This window comes from Melanerpes formicivorus, unplaced genomic scaffold, assembly GCF_026170545.1.
Source record: "Melanerpes formicivorus ecotype bairdi unplaced genomic scaffold, bMelFor1.0.p_v2 SCAF_3, whole genome shotgun sequence".
In the NCBI taxonomy this organism is placed as follows: Eukaryota; Metazoa; Chordata; class Aves; order Piciformes; family Picidae; genus Melanerpes; species Melanerpes formicivorus.
Window position 1 is genome coordinate 10388346 of NW_027142355.1, and position 13283 is coordinate 10401628.

The 13283-nt window shown below is 38.6% G+C and overlaps 1 protein-coding gene across 9 annotated transcripts in view; it reads right to left on the reverse strand.

Annotated features, from left to right (window-relative positions):
* TAFA5 (TAFA chemokine like family member 5) overlaps positions 1-13283 on the reverse strand; it is a 481575-nt gene that overhangs the window by 103711 nt on the left and 364581 nt on the right. Inside the window, exon 4 of one of the 9 annotated variants that reach the window (XM_068166334.1) lies at positions 2665-3022. The exons of the other annotated variants lie outside the window; for them this stretch is intronic. Within the exon in view, the coding sequence (XP_068022435.1) occupies positions 2996-3022 (27 nt within the window). The 3' untranslated portion in view covers positions 2665-2995. Of the gene's footprint in view, positions 1-2664; positions 3023-13283 lie in introns of those variants that run through there. 9 annotated transcript variants of the gene reach the window in all.

A 13283-nucleotide genomic window follows, 5' to 3' on the forward strand; every position in this document is an offset into this window, starting at 1 on the left:
CAGGAAAATGGCACAATCACCAGCCAAATATCTCAAATCAGGCTATTTTTCACTCTTCTGAAAGCTTAACCACCATGCAGCAAATCTTCATGTCCCTTGAAGAACAGACAGGATAGTCTGTCCAAACCCAGTGGTTCACAGTTATCAGGGGACACAACAAAACAGAAGGATGCAAGCCTCTCTCCATGGAACATATAAGGATTTTTTAAACTGACATTGGGTAAAAAACAGCTTTACAAGATTTAATCGACTTCTGGCAATATATAACTGTATTGGGTTGGACTGAGCTGGAGTTAATTCTCCTCACAGCATCTTTCTAGTGCTGTGTTTTGCAGCAACAGTTGGTAACACAGCAGTGTTTTGGCTACTGTTGAATAAGTATACAGGCTGCATCCTTTCAACATTTCCCTGCCCCAAGAGTATATTGAGGAGTGGGCAAGATCTTGGAAGGGGACATGGCTGAGCCAGCTGATCCAGACTGGCCAAGGAGGTATTCCATACCATATGATGTCAGCTCAGATATATAGGAATGAAGTGAAAGAAGGAAGTGGCGTCTATCCTCACAAGTAACCACCAAGCTTAGAGAGCCCTGATTCCCGAGACTGACCATTGTCCTGCTGATGGGAAGTAGAGACTAACATCTTTCTCTCTGCCTTTTTGCTTCCGTGCAGTATATTGCTGTTTGATTATTAGTGTTAATAAAAATTGCTTCTATCCTATTACTGGCTTTTGTTATATTTTTTCCCCTGTCCATTTAAGGGGGGGAGTGATAGAGCGGCTTTGGTGGGCATCTGGCCTCCAGGCCAGGGACAAACCACCACAGTAACCTGTGTACAGGTTTGACTCAATGATCTTAAAGGTCTTCTCCAAACTAAACCAATTTTGATTCTACGATGCCGAGTAACCGGTTGGTCATTTTATCATTGTTAATGATTTCAAGGATATAGAAAGTGAGTTCATTCCACCTTAAGAGAACACCTTCAATATCAGTGGGAATTCTGTTTCCTGCAATTTACTGAAAAGATCCTCCACTCTGTATTGAAAGACTCAACTCTGCACATCTTTTACTTCTAAATCCAAACTTACTGTGGTTATAGTCTTATTTCACTGAAGGTGTAATTCTGGCTACAGGATGCATAAAGACTTATGTAATACTGGAACAAATCTTATTACCTATCCATGCCCTTTCAGTCATAGAAAAGAAGATAAAACATTACTCCACAGCATAATTCAATGACAAGGTCCTGTAACCAGTGTCTGCCTGTCAACTAATCTCTGTGAGAAAAGTTAAGTCTATCTGATAGCACAAAGCAATCTTAGAGTATAACATTCTTTCTCTTACATGGCTTATGAGTTATTCCACTATGTCTTTATAAAGATGGTTAGAAAGTAATCAGAACATTAGATCTGGTAAAGAATGATCAGATAATCTATTTCATATTCCCACAGTATTCTCTCTAGGTCTTTATCCAAGCTAGCTTTGAACTGAACAATTACTGGAGTTTCCAGAATTGATAAACTGTTCCACAGACAATGGAATAGACTGAACTACCTTTTTTTTTTTTTCCCCTCAAAATTTTTCTCCATATTTTTCGTCTCCACCGGGACACCTTATATGGTGCTTTTTCTATGATTTTACAGTGTTGAATTAGTCATGGATTGTTACTGTTAACCAACATTGCAGTCAGTTCAACAAATGGTTGTGCTTTATGAAACTCTACACAGACAGTTCTACATCGGTTTGGTTTGATTCTTTAGTGGGATTAAGATGTGTCTTATTCACATTTTCATCAGTTGCATTATCTTTCACTCTTTATGGGCATCCTTCTTCTAAATTTCATTTAAATTTTAATTTAGTAAAACTAGTTACCAAGCTTCCATTCAAGGCAAATTGAAGCAAAAGAATTTTAGGGACAGACAGAACAGGACATGAAGATTCCTAAACACCTGAGGAGAAGTTCCAGACACACCCAGAAATACCTTGGTTTGAGAAGGAAAACAAAACTACCTGAAATTAATGTTTCAGCACCTAATCTATGACTGAGTCCCCAGATGATACCTAATGCACTACCAGTGCTCAATCCACGCATAAATCACTTTTACAGCCCTGAATCCTGCACAAAAACATGACCACAGGGGTGGAGTGCATACTCAAGGTGTTATATTCAGTGTTTATTAAAAAAAAAAAGAGAAAAAAAAAAAAGAAAAAAAAAGAGAAAAAAAGAAAAAATAAAGAAAGAAAAAAAAAAAGGAAAAACACAGCAGTAGAAGCACAGCAGTATTCAGTGCTTCCTTCTCACTTAGAGAAGTCACCTTCTTAATCAAAACTCAGGTTCCTTTTTACTTTTGTCAACTGGACCCATCAGTCTTGAATTGCTTTCTGTACAGATTTCAAAAATTACTATTGTTATGGTTTTAGTGCTCACCCCCCTTTCCCTCCTTCCACCTGCTCCCTCCCCTCTTACCAAGAGATAAGACAGGGAGGGGGGAAAAAAAAGCAGGAAGAGTTTTTCTAGTTGACTTACACAGAATATTTACTCCTCTTCTACAAAAGTATTAGATTACATCAGCATATATATGAACAGAAAGATAGTGTTGGGTGATAGGTTGGTCTTGATGATCTCGAAGATCTTTTCCAACCTGGTTAATTCTATTCTATTCTATTCTATTCTATTCTATTCTATTCTATTCTATTCTATTCTATTCTATTCTATTCTATTCTATTCTACTTCTATTCTATTCTTCTTATGGGCACTACCTTTCTAAGTTTGGCCCCTTTCACAACATTTAGAGTATTAATTATTATTTACATTTGGCCTCCAAAATTTACACACAATTAAGACCTAGAGATCTCTGCCAACTTCTTTTTTGCTACTCACAGAGACTAAACATTTAATTGTCACTGATACCATACTTTTCCTTCCCTCTCTCCATTTTGCATTTTATTACTCACTGGTTAGAACTGGCTTCTTGAAAGCTGGTTTTGTCAGTATTATCACATGTGGGGATCAGTCTCTTCTCCCTAGTAATAAGCAATAGGACAAGAGGAAACGGCCTTAAGTTGTACCAGGGGAGGTTTATGTTGGATATTAAGTAAATTTATTCACTAGAAGGGTTGTTAAGCATTGGAACAGGCTGCCTAGGAAAGTGGTGGAACCACCATCATTGGAGATACTTAAAAGATGTGTAGACATGATGCTGAGGGACACAGTTTAATGGTGACTTGGCAGTGTTTAGTTAATGGTTGGACTCAGTGAACTTAAAAGTCTCTTACAACCAAAATAATTTGATGAATCTTTGATTCTATGACCAGCTTGCTCTGAGGAATGTTCTCCCAGAAGTTTCCCCACAGCTACATCTTGCTTCCTTTCCAACAGCTAAAATTATTTCCTTAAAGGCATATCTTTCAGTCTAAGGGGAAATCCAGATTTCTTTACTGAACCTAGAGATACCTAACATCCATCAACAGCAATAAATATTTCTCCAGAAAGCAATCTGTAACCACATTATTCAAAGAGGGACAGCATACAAATTTAGAAATTTGGTATATGCCCTTATATATTGTCATGGGTTAAGTTGAATCTGTTGCAATGCATTCAATAACATGCTGACATCACACCTGCTTCAAAATAAAAGTGCTGCCTGGATTAAAATATCATGGGTCTTGAAGTCCAGATTGTAACATGAGAGGCTTCCTGTTCTGGTTGCCTCCTCTGTCTTCTGGTTTTGGAGTGTTGGTATTTTCTGCTACGCTGGCTGTTGGGTGCTTGGGTAGAGTGAACCGTTTTATTGACAGCTTCTGCTGCTGCTTTTGCTATTGCTAAGGTAATTGTATAGCGAATGATCTCATTAAACTCTTTACCTCAACCCAGAGGGGTTTCTTTTATGCTACTTTCCCTCTCATCTGTGTGTGAGGTAGGCTTGCTTGTGAGAGTGGACTATATTAACCCAGGACATACGTGTTTTAATGTAAATAGGGAGGCGTAATAGAGAGTTGAGAGTCTACCTTTAAAATCCCCACTCCAGAAAAGTATAGCCAGAGGGGTTTTTTGTGTGTTACTGGTATCTCTCGTCTGTGTGGGGTGGGGGGCTTGCTTGTGAGAGCAGGCTGTGTTAACCCAGGACAGTGCATTTTTTGGTTCCCAATGTGGGGCTCAAAAAGTGGGCTGTGTAAACAAAGACTGTCTTTTTTGGCAGGTGTGACAGTTTTATTCATTGCATTTCATTCTGCTTGTAATAATACAGCCTTTTTCATCCGCTTGTCCAACTGAGTTAGCTGTGGTTTGTGTGTGCGGGAGAATTGAACTTTTCTCACTACCACAGCAGGCAATGAAAGGGTTGGGACACTAAGAAGTGACATAACAAGAGGATTCAATTAAGGCTTGCTAAGAGAGTTTTATATGTGTTTTGTTTTCCTGTGTTGTGTTCGCTTTCTGGATGTGGCTGGGGCTGATGTGCTGGGGTCCTGTATATGCTCTCTGTAGTGCTGTTTATAACCTTAGGGGAATGGCTTAGAACTGTGCTGCTGCTATGATGGTTACCAGCATGTTATCACAGAATCACCAAGGTTGAAAGAGACCTCAAAGATCATCAAGCCCAACCTGCCATGATATGGTTATTCCACTAGCCATTTGGTTAAGATGTTATCTCGCCCAATACACGGGCCAGGTTTTGTCCACAGCAATACAGGTCTCTCCCAAGAATAGCACCTGGATGGATAACTATGAGTGTCAGGGTATGCAGGAGAGCACAGGTAAATGCCTAGGAGGGTGGTCACCTGCAGTGGTTTGGCATTTCAACACTTAACAAGTGCAAAATCCTGACAGACTAGCAACATGTTGGGAAAAAGTCTGCTGTCAGCTTTGAAGTTCCTGAGAAACAGGAATCACTGCAATGTGCTGGGGCCTGGCCCATGCCTGTCAAGCCCGTCTGATCACTGTTCAGAGTGTGCAGGGGCAAAAGAAGGTTTCTAGGCCTACAGGCAGACCGGTAGGCACTGTGGCTCTCAGAACGCAACAGCAGGCATGGCAGCTGCACCAGAGGACCAGGTTGTGCAAGTATCAGTCAGCCCTATACAGAAGAGGAAATACACAAGGAAAATGGCTTGTTGGCAAAGGATGAGGATGAATCAAGGTCAATGGGGGAACAAGAGAAAGAGCCAGAGGTGGTCACTCAGTCTTTATCTCTGGCCTCGGAAGATGGCTAATGACAAATGGTAGAAATGGCTAGCAGGGTCCAGCAATGCAAGAGAGGTCTCTCTTCCTCTGTACAGGCCTGTGTTCCAGCTGTGAAGGAACTGTCCTGGTAGGTCAATAAATTCAAAATGAACATGTTCTATTCCCCACCTGTACAGTCCCAAGTTTCAGGTATTAGGAACAGGCACTTCCTGTCCAAGAGAGAGAATCTGGGAGGTACACACCATGTAAATGGGGAAGTATATTAGAGAGTGGAGAGGCTACCTTTACTGTAAATGGGGAAGTGTATTAGAGAGTGGAGAGGCTACCTTTAAAATCCACACTCCAGAAAAGCACAGCATCCTCCACAGTTTAGGACATGGGCTTCCAAGTATTTCAACACTTTCAGATAGCGTAGACAATTTTATTTCATATAAGGGAAAGTATTTCATATATTTTGTCTGCACTTCGGAGGCAACTTTTAGAATTGTTTGGTAAGTGCAATTGGAAGAAAAAAAATTAGAAAAGAGTACTAGTTATCCAGCAGCAGTTGTTGATGGCCCAATAGGCATTGGAACCATGTAATAAAGGCAAACATACTGCAGTGAGTTTGGTTTACAAGAATTCAAACTCCTGTGTCCATGCTATTGTGGGTTAATCTGCGTTATTGCTACAAAGAGTTGATGCAGCTGAAAACTAACCTGGTAAAATGTGATGCCTGTTTTGCACCCCAGACATTTCCATAAGCATATACAGCCAGAGTGAGGTGGGACAATGGAACTGGGGCAGTCTGGATTTAGATTTGTTTAGGCTACCATGAAGCTGCACTGCCAGTTGAAAGAAAAGATCCTGTTGTTCCATATTTTGGTGGTTAATTTTACTGTCTCACTCCTGCCTACTTTTATTTGGATCAAGGATCAGTCAGTTTTGTTCACTTCCAGCCTCCTGTCTCAGCCATGTAATGAGCTAATCTCTAATGAACACAGGAATAGCCAATCTTTGGGCTATCACTTTACCATGATTGTAAACTGAATTGTCTTTCTGTATACCACAGCATGCAAGTGAACAGGAGGAACAGACAAGAACAAAATCTCACAGGCAGTAGTTAACTAGGTCAAAAAAAAACTTCAGACAACTTTGTCCTTTAGATCTGCCCCCCAAAACAAATTTGTGTGCAGACATAATGCTACTAAATATCAGAGATACACTTCAGATGCTTAATGGAAATATAGCAGGGGAATATCGGAAAACAGAAATGTCTGTTATGTACCTGCCCTCCACAAATTTTCAATAACAATAGCTTAACATCTTTTGTGCTTTTGAATCCATTCTTAATAAAATAACATTAGACCTTTCACAAATCTGTCACTTCCTAGGCCACCTTGACCTAGATCAATATATTCCTATTCACTGTTATTATGTGCTCTTCACAGGCCTTCCATCAACACCTTGTTGAAATGGCAGTTTTCAATGTAATAACCCTTTCTGAATTCAAGTATGATTTTAAGAAAAAAATGTGTCAAATGTATTATAAAACTCTCTGTATTTATTTAATTTTCTTTATTCACTGCTTGTTTAGTTCAGTCTAAGAATTATGGCTTTCTTTGCATGATTTAACATAAATCTTTGGTGGTATTCTTAAAAAAGAAATGTTCCAAAATGTATATACATGTGCAACAGCTTCATCTTCTAGCACTTGTACCACGAACATTCTCACCATATGAAATAAATGTGTAATAATTTTAGCATCTTTTGAAATTCTTGGTGTTGATGTGACATACTGGTTTCCAGCCTTCACAGTTTTCCATTATATGCCTACAAACATCATGTTTAAAACCATACAATCCAGTTTCATGTTGTCTTTTCTAGCTTTCTTCCTCATTTGCATTATCAAATTGATTTTTTCTTCTACATGTACAATGTATCCTGTAGTACCCTTCAGTTCAACAACATGGCATATAGCAATGATAAGAATCACTTCTTACAAACACTGTGTTGTGCTACTTTGAGCAAATTGAGAATCTGCACAAGTAATGTTCAGGGTTGTTTCCTCAGATAGGCTCTCTTTGAAATAATTTCTTAAATGAAAATTTATTCTCTCATATTCATGCAAGAAATTAGAACCTTCAGACAATGTCAATCTATCATGAAGCACACATGGCAGGAGTGGGCAGCACTGTATCAAGTTGTCTGGTTCAGCAAATGAGGAATGAGATTTAGTTGCTTAGCATGAACTAGTGAACTAGCATCTCCTGCATGGCTCCCAGCTGCTGCCCTACAATGGAACTGGTCCACAGGTTCCATGAGCAGGTTTATGCTCATCCTGTGGAATATACCTTCCATATCCTTAAACATTTGAATGCATTAAAATAGTAAGCTGAGGAAACTAAATTCCATTTAGAAGGTTTATCTCTTATGCTAAGAACTTCCTACCCTGATCTGCCCAACTGACTACTACCTGTTGTGGGTTTTCCAAGTAGGCAATGATGAAATTTCCAAACCAAGTTTGAGATCAGTTGAAGAAGGACTTCAGAACCCTGGGATGAATAGTTAAGGGGTCAGGAGAATAAGTAGTATTTGCTTCTGTCCCCCCACTATCTATGCCTAATGATGGAATAAACATGAAAATGCAGCAGATTAATGCCTGGCTGCGGGACTGGTGTCAACATCAGGATTTTGGCTTCTTTGATCATGGGCTACTCTACAAGACTCCAGGCCTGCTGACTATAGGAAAAAACTGCTTGTCTCTAAGGGGATAAATAATTCTGGGACAAGAACTGGCAGGGTTGACTTATAGGTCTTTAAGCTGATTTCAAAGGGGGAAGAGGTTAAAACAAGCCTCACTGAGGACATTCGGTAAGAGAGTTGCTCAGGACCAGCACGGCGACTGGTGTGCTCGAGGTGAGGCGAGCTGAGTGGTGTTCTATTTTGGTATCTTTTGGGGGCTTTTCAGGGCAGGAGGAGCTCAGCAGACAGCGAGGACCAGCAGGGTCTTCTTGCATGCCTGCTTGAGAGGGTGACGTCAGCCACAGGAAATTTAAACGAGGGAGTGCAAAGCTGCATGAGTGCCATTTGGCAAGAAAGCCTTCTGGCTGGATTGCAGCTAGCAGTGCGTGCTGGGTCAGCCAACGGAGTGCAGAAGCCTCTGTGGTAGCTTGGGCAAACTATAGTAGTCAGGTGGCTCTTAGTGGCAATAAGGGCAGTGATTTTCTTAAACCAGATTGTGAGAAATTCACCAAGAAATTCAGAGTGAGTTTGGCTGAGTATGATCTGCAAAAGAATCAGGCTGAATTAATGATCTATTTCACTATGTACGCATATTTGTGAGAGCCCTTTCTGCTACTGCTAACATCTCTCAGAAGGCAGTGACAGGCATGACATAATGAAGAGGGCCACAAAGTGAAACAAAAAAAGGGAGACATTGGGACTCACAATTGGACATGCATATCTACTTTGAAGCAAGGATGTACTCCTGGTCCCATAGCTTAAATATAGCCAGGGATTCTAATTCCCAACAGTCCTGACTATGAATCTTGATTATGAATGACAGAAAATCCAGGATCATAACTTCCTGTTTGTTTCTAAAAGCAGTTCTTTGAATTGCAATGAGGGGATATACTAGCATCATCAAAAATATCCTCCATAATCTTGATTTTATACATAGTGTTCCTGTTCCTGTTAAAAGCAGTGAGGGAATGTAGTAGATGAACTGCTGACAAGTGGATTTAATGCATCTGTTTCATAAGTTGACCACTTTTGACAAATGAGAAAAGGGAAACTTAATTTGGCATGGCATGTATGCTTGCATCATTCCGCTGCTCTAATATGGTGCTGCCTGAAAGCTTTATTTTGGTGAGTATTGTGTACTGGAATGACATGGAACTAAAAGTGGCAAGATGTCAAAAAAGTCCCAAACCAGGTTAACCAAATAAAATTAGCTGACCTGTGGAGATGTGAAATGAACATCTAGAAAAACTCAGAACAGGAATGTAGGTGAAGGTAAGTACAGGAATGCGAGTGCTAAGTGAATATCTAACAACAACATGAATACTGCCAACAAGAACATATATAAGGAACAGCATTTTTAGTTTTTAGTTACTCTGAATTTCTAAAAATATTAACTCTTAATTCTTAAAATATTAACTCAGGACCCCCAAATTCACTAAGGTAGGTATCTGAGGATCGTAGATTTTATTTTTACTTGCTGGGGAAACTGAGGCAGGGAGGTTCAGTGACTTACCCAAGGCCACAGAGGGAGTCACAGTAAGAGCCGGGATTAGAGCTCAGGAGTTTCTGGCTCCCAGTCCCAAGCTCAGACCACTAGACCATGGCCTCAGGACATTTCCAGCTGGTGTTCAGTCTAAAAAAAGGTAAATTCTCAAGCATGTTACAAATATGTAACATATATCTATATGTAATTCCTTTAACTTTGAATGTAATGGTATGAATGAGAAGACATTGATCCTAAATCAGTGGTGAAAAGCAAATCAGCAAATTTTGTCTGAGTTGCCTTTATCATACATATGTGTATGATAAAGCTTTGCAGAAAAATCTGGATTTAAATTGCAGCCAATACAAACAGCTATTGTATTTTTCAGAGTAAGGAACAAATTGCCTTTCCAACCCAGCCAGCATGTCATTTATATTAATGGTGAAGAATGCTAAGTTGCCCTGTCTGTAAGTAAACTCTATTAAGAAAGTCATGTCCCCTGGTGAAGCTAGATCCTTAGTAAATTTTACTAGCTAAGCACTGAGCTCCATGTCAGAGTAATTACACCTTTTATCCACTGTGAGCTCTCTCTCAGCTTCTTCTTACTCCTTAATTTCCCACTCCAGCTAATTTAGCAGTAAAATTGCAAAGGTTTTGAAAGGTTAGCTACTGAGGAACTGGTGCATAAATGTTCTGTTAAGCTCAATGCATTGAAATCACATCATGTAGAAGAAGGAATTAATTAAGTAACAATTAGGTAGTGATGGATCATTGACAACATATACACACTATGGTGCTAAAATTTATCTTCCCTGTAAAGCCAATACATTGTATATCTTCTCATCTCTACACTAGTAGGTTTTATACTTGAAATATAAAGTGGACAGGCCCTTCAGCATTGTCTTTTTTAAAAAGGCATAATTTCTGGCACTATGGAAACTACTACATACTATTAAAAAACCCCAACACACAGATTAATTTTTTAAAAAGAATTTTGAAAGAGCAATGAGGATAGCAAAAAGAGAAGAAAATTTTAAGGCAGGTGATTTTGAAGTGACTGTAAGGACATTTGTTATATGAAAGTACTTAGTATGTTGAAAGTGCTAACAACTGTGTCATATTCTCTTGCTATCTTCTTTTACAAGATGCCATATTGTTTCCTCGTATTGACAGTCAGCTGCTTAATACATAGATTGGCACTGAGCCCAGTCAATCCTCAATTCTAAAAGCCTCTTAGCAGATGAAAAGTCTTTGGTTCATTCACACCTTGTAGAAAGGATGACAGGGCAGAAGTGACATCCAGATCCATTTAGAGTATACTTTGAGTCTGATTTTCCTTTGCCTTGCACCTTGTGCAGTCATTTATAGCTGTGCAAAGTGCGCATAAAATGGATATAAAACACAGCTACCCATGTGAGGAGAGAATTCTGATTTGGTTGCATTATTTCCAGAGGTGATCACAAAAAACTGCCAGGCAGCGAAAAAATCTGGCTCTGCATAGAAAGCCTAAACAATTTTGACACAAAGCATAAAGTAGCAGCAGTACTTTCCAAACAATCTACAGAAATTACACTTCTGCTTTGGAGCAGAGGGTATTTTCATTTGCTGTTTGATGCCATTTTCATAGAAAAAATACTAAATGTTAAACTTATCTACAGAAAACAAATCCTATTTATTCCTTTTTACATAGAAACACACTGAAATGTGAGTCTTAAAGTATATTTCCATGTAAAAAGGAAGTCATGCCCCATATAAGATAACCACTAGTTCTACCTCTCCACAAGCTATCTATAAATCTACTACTTAGAAAGCTACACTTCTACACAGCATCCTGGAATCAATGGGAAAGCTGGTGCTATTACAACAGCTACTCTCAGTCCATCAGAGTTCCGTACTCTTCTGGCTTTACTATGGGTGGCAAGTTATTGTCTCAGCATTCACCAAACAGTGGTAGCTCTTCTGTATCATTTATCACCACTATGATGATGCAAGATCTACCATCAAGTATCCTCAACATACAGACTAATATTAGCAGGAAAGGCCTGCAAACATCAGATTAATGGTAATTAACAAATTAAGTATTTTGTTTGGCTGTTGATGGAGATGTAGTCAAGAACTATTTCTACTTAATAACAGACATTTAGTGTATAATAATTAACTCAGTATGTTTGGACATTTATTTCCACATACTACCCAATGACCATTTTTCTTGCCCTTCCCAAACAGAAATCCTTCTTGTTACACTTACATGCCATCATGGGCCTGGCAACTCAAGTGTGTCGATTAGGAGTATCAACTTCACTACATTAGCAGCTGTTGACCCAAGAGTACTAATACAGTAAATAGTGTCTTTTGGATTCTGTTAGAAAATTTATTTTCTCTTAATCATAGTCATGCACTTCATAGACTCATAAGGTCACAAACCTATTACCATTGTCCAAATCTTACCCTTCAACTGAGCAGCTAAACAACCAATTCACTTTTTTTTTTTTTTTATAATTAATATTTTAGTAATACTGTGTTACAGACCGGGGTTTCTTGGCCTTTTGTTTTCTTTTTCCTTTTCTTTTTCCCTCCTTTCTCCTTATGGATTTAGCATTTCTTTTCAGTATTCTGAGTTGCTAGTCTGGCTTGACTGAAAAGTACTATGTGTTTGTTGTGTGTCTGCATGTGTGATACCAACTGTTGGAGACTTTTTGATGTTAAATAAGGGCTTATGCTCAGAGCTGTTCTACATTTGGCTTTCTGGCAGAATCTCTCTTCACCAATGACAATGATGTCTCTGTGAGGGGGAGAGTTGAGAGTTGGTTTTATAATATTACACTTGCCATGGCCTTAATCTTACTGATGGGTCATGATCATGATTTTATTTACGTGAATAAAAATCAAGAGTCATTCCATTTGCGTCAATAGCATTGAAAAGCTATACATACAAGTAAGAGTTCAGAATCAGGATTATGGTGTTTAATCTGAAAGGATATCTGAATTATTTCCTTAAACATAACTACCAAAGGAAGAATCCTCTGCTTGCTTTGCATTACTCAGTCATGCCATTAACATAGAAAAACAAATAATGAACGATAATGACAGTCATCAATATGTCACAGTACATGGGTTTTCCATTTGCCTTAGGTACAGAAAATACCCCGGAACTGCTAACTTTTAAGCTAATATTTTGAGTACATCAAGGTTATGGTATTAGGTCTCCTTGACATTGGAAGTTGGCATTGATGTTTGAAAAAATTATTTCCTTTGGGTTTTTTATGTCCATCTTATATAACTTGGTGCAAAAGATCGTAGTCAAACGAATTTAAGTAGAAGACTGAGTTTAGTTTTATAGCCCAGTCCATAATGAATGTTATGTCTTGTAAATAGAGAAGCATCAAACCAGTGATCATATTTCATAAAGTTTGTCTTGAAGGTATCTCATAAATCACTATGAAATCTTCATTTTTAAAAAGTGAAAAACATGTCACTTTCCTGAAATGCTGGCATTCTAAAACAATAAAAGATTTTCTCCTGCTGTCTGTCTTCTCAGACAAATTTTGCAAGGGATGATGTGCCTTAATTTAGTCTTCACTGATAAGTACTTTTAAGACTAAATATTCTTGGAATTGCACTGATTTAAATTACATACAAGCTCCATATAAATCTTAAAAAAAAAAAAGATTGGGGGTGGAGAAATAATTTCAAGAGGTCTAGCAAGATATCAGAATATTGCTCCATTATATCTCTTCAGATTTTTTCCATCTTTTATGTCAAAGAATTTTTGGCATTTGAGGACATTTTCTAGAAATCTGTTTGATATATTACAAGCCCTAGAAGCTATTACTGGCATATATATTCTCAGCCTCACTACAGGCACACACCCCAGGATACCAAATCAGCGAGTTGAAGAT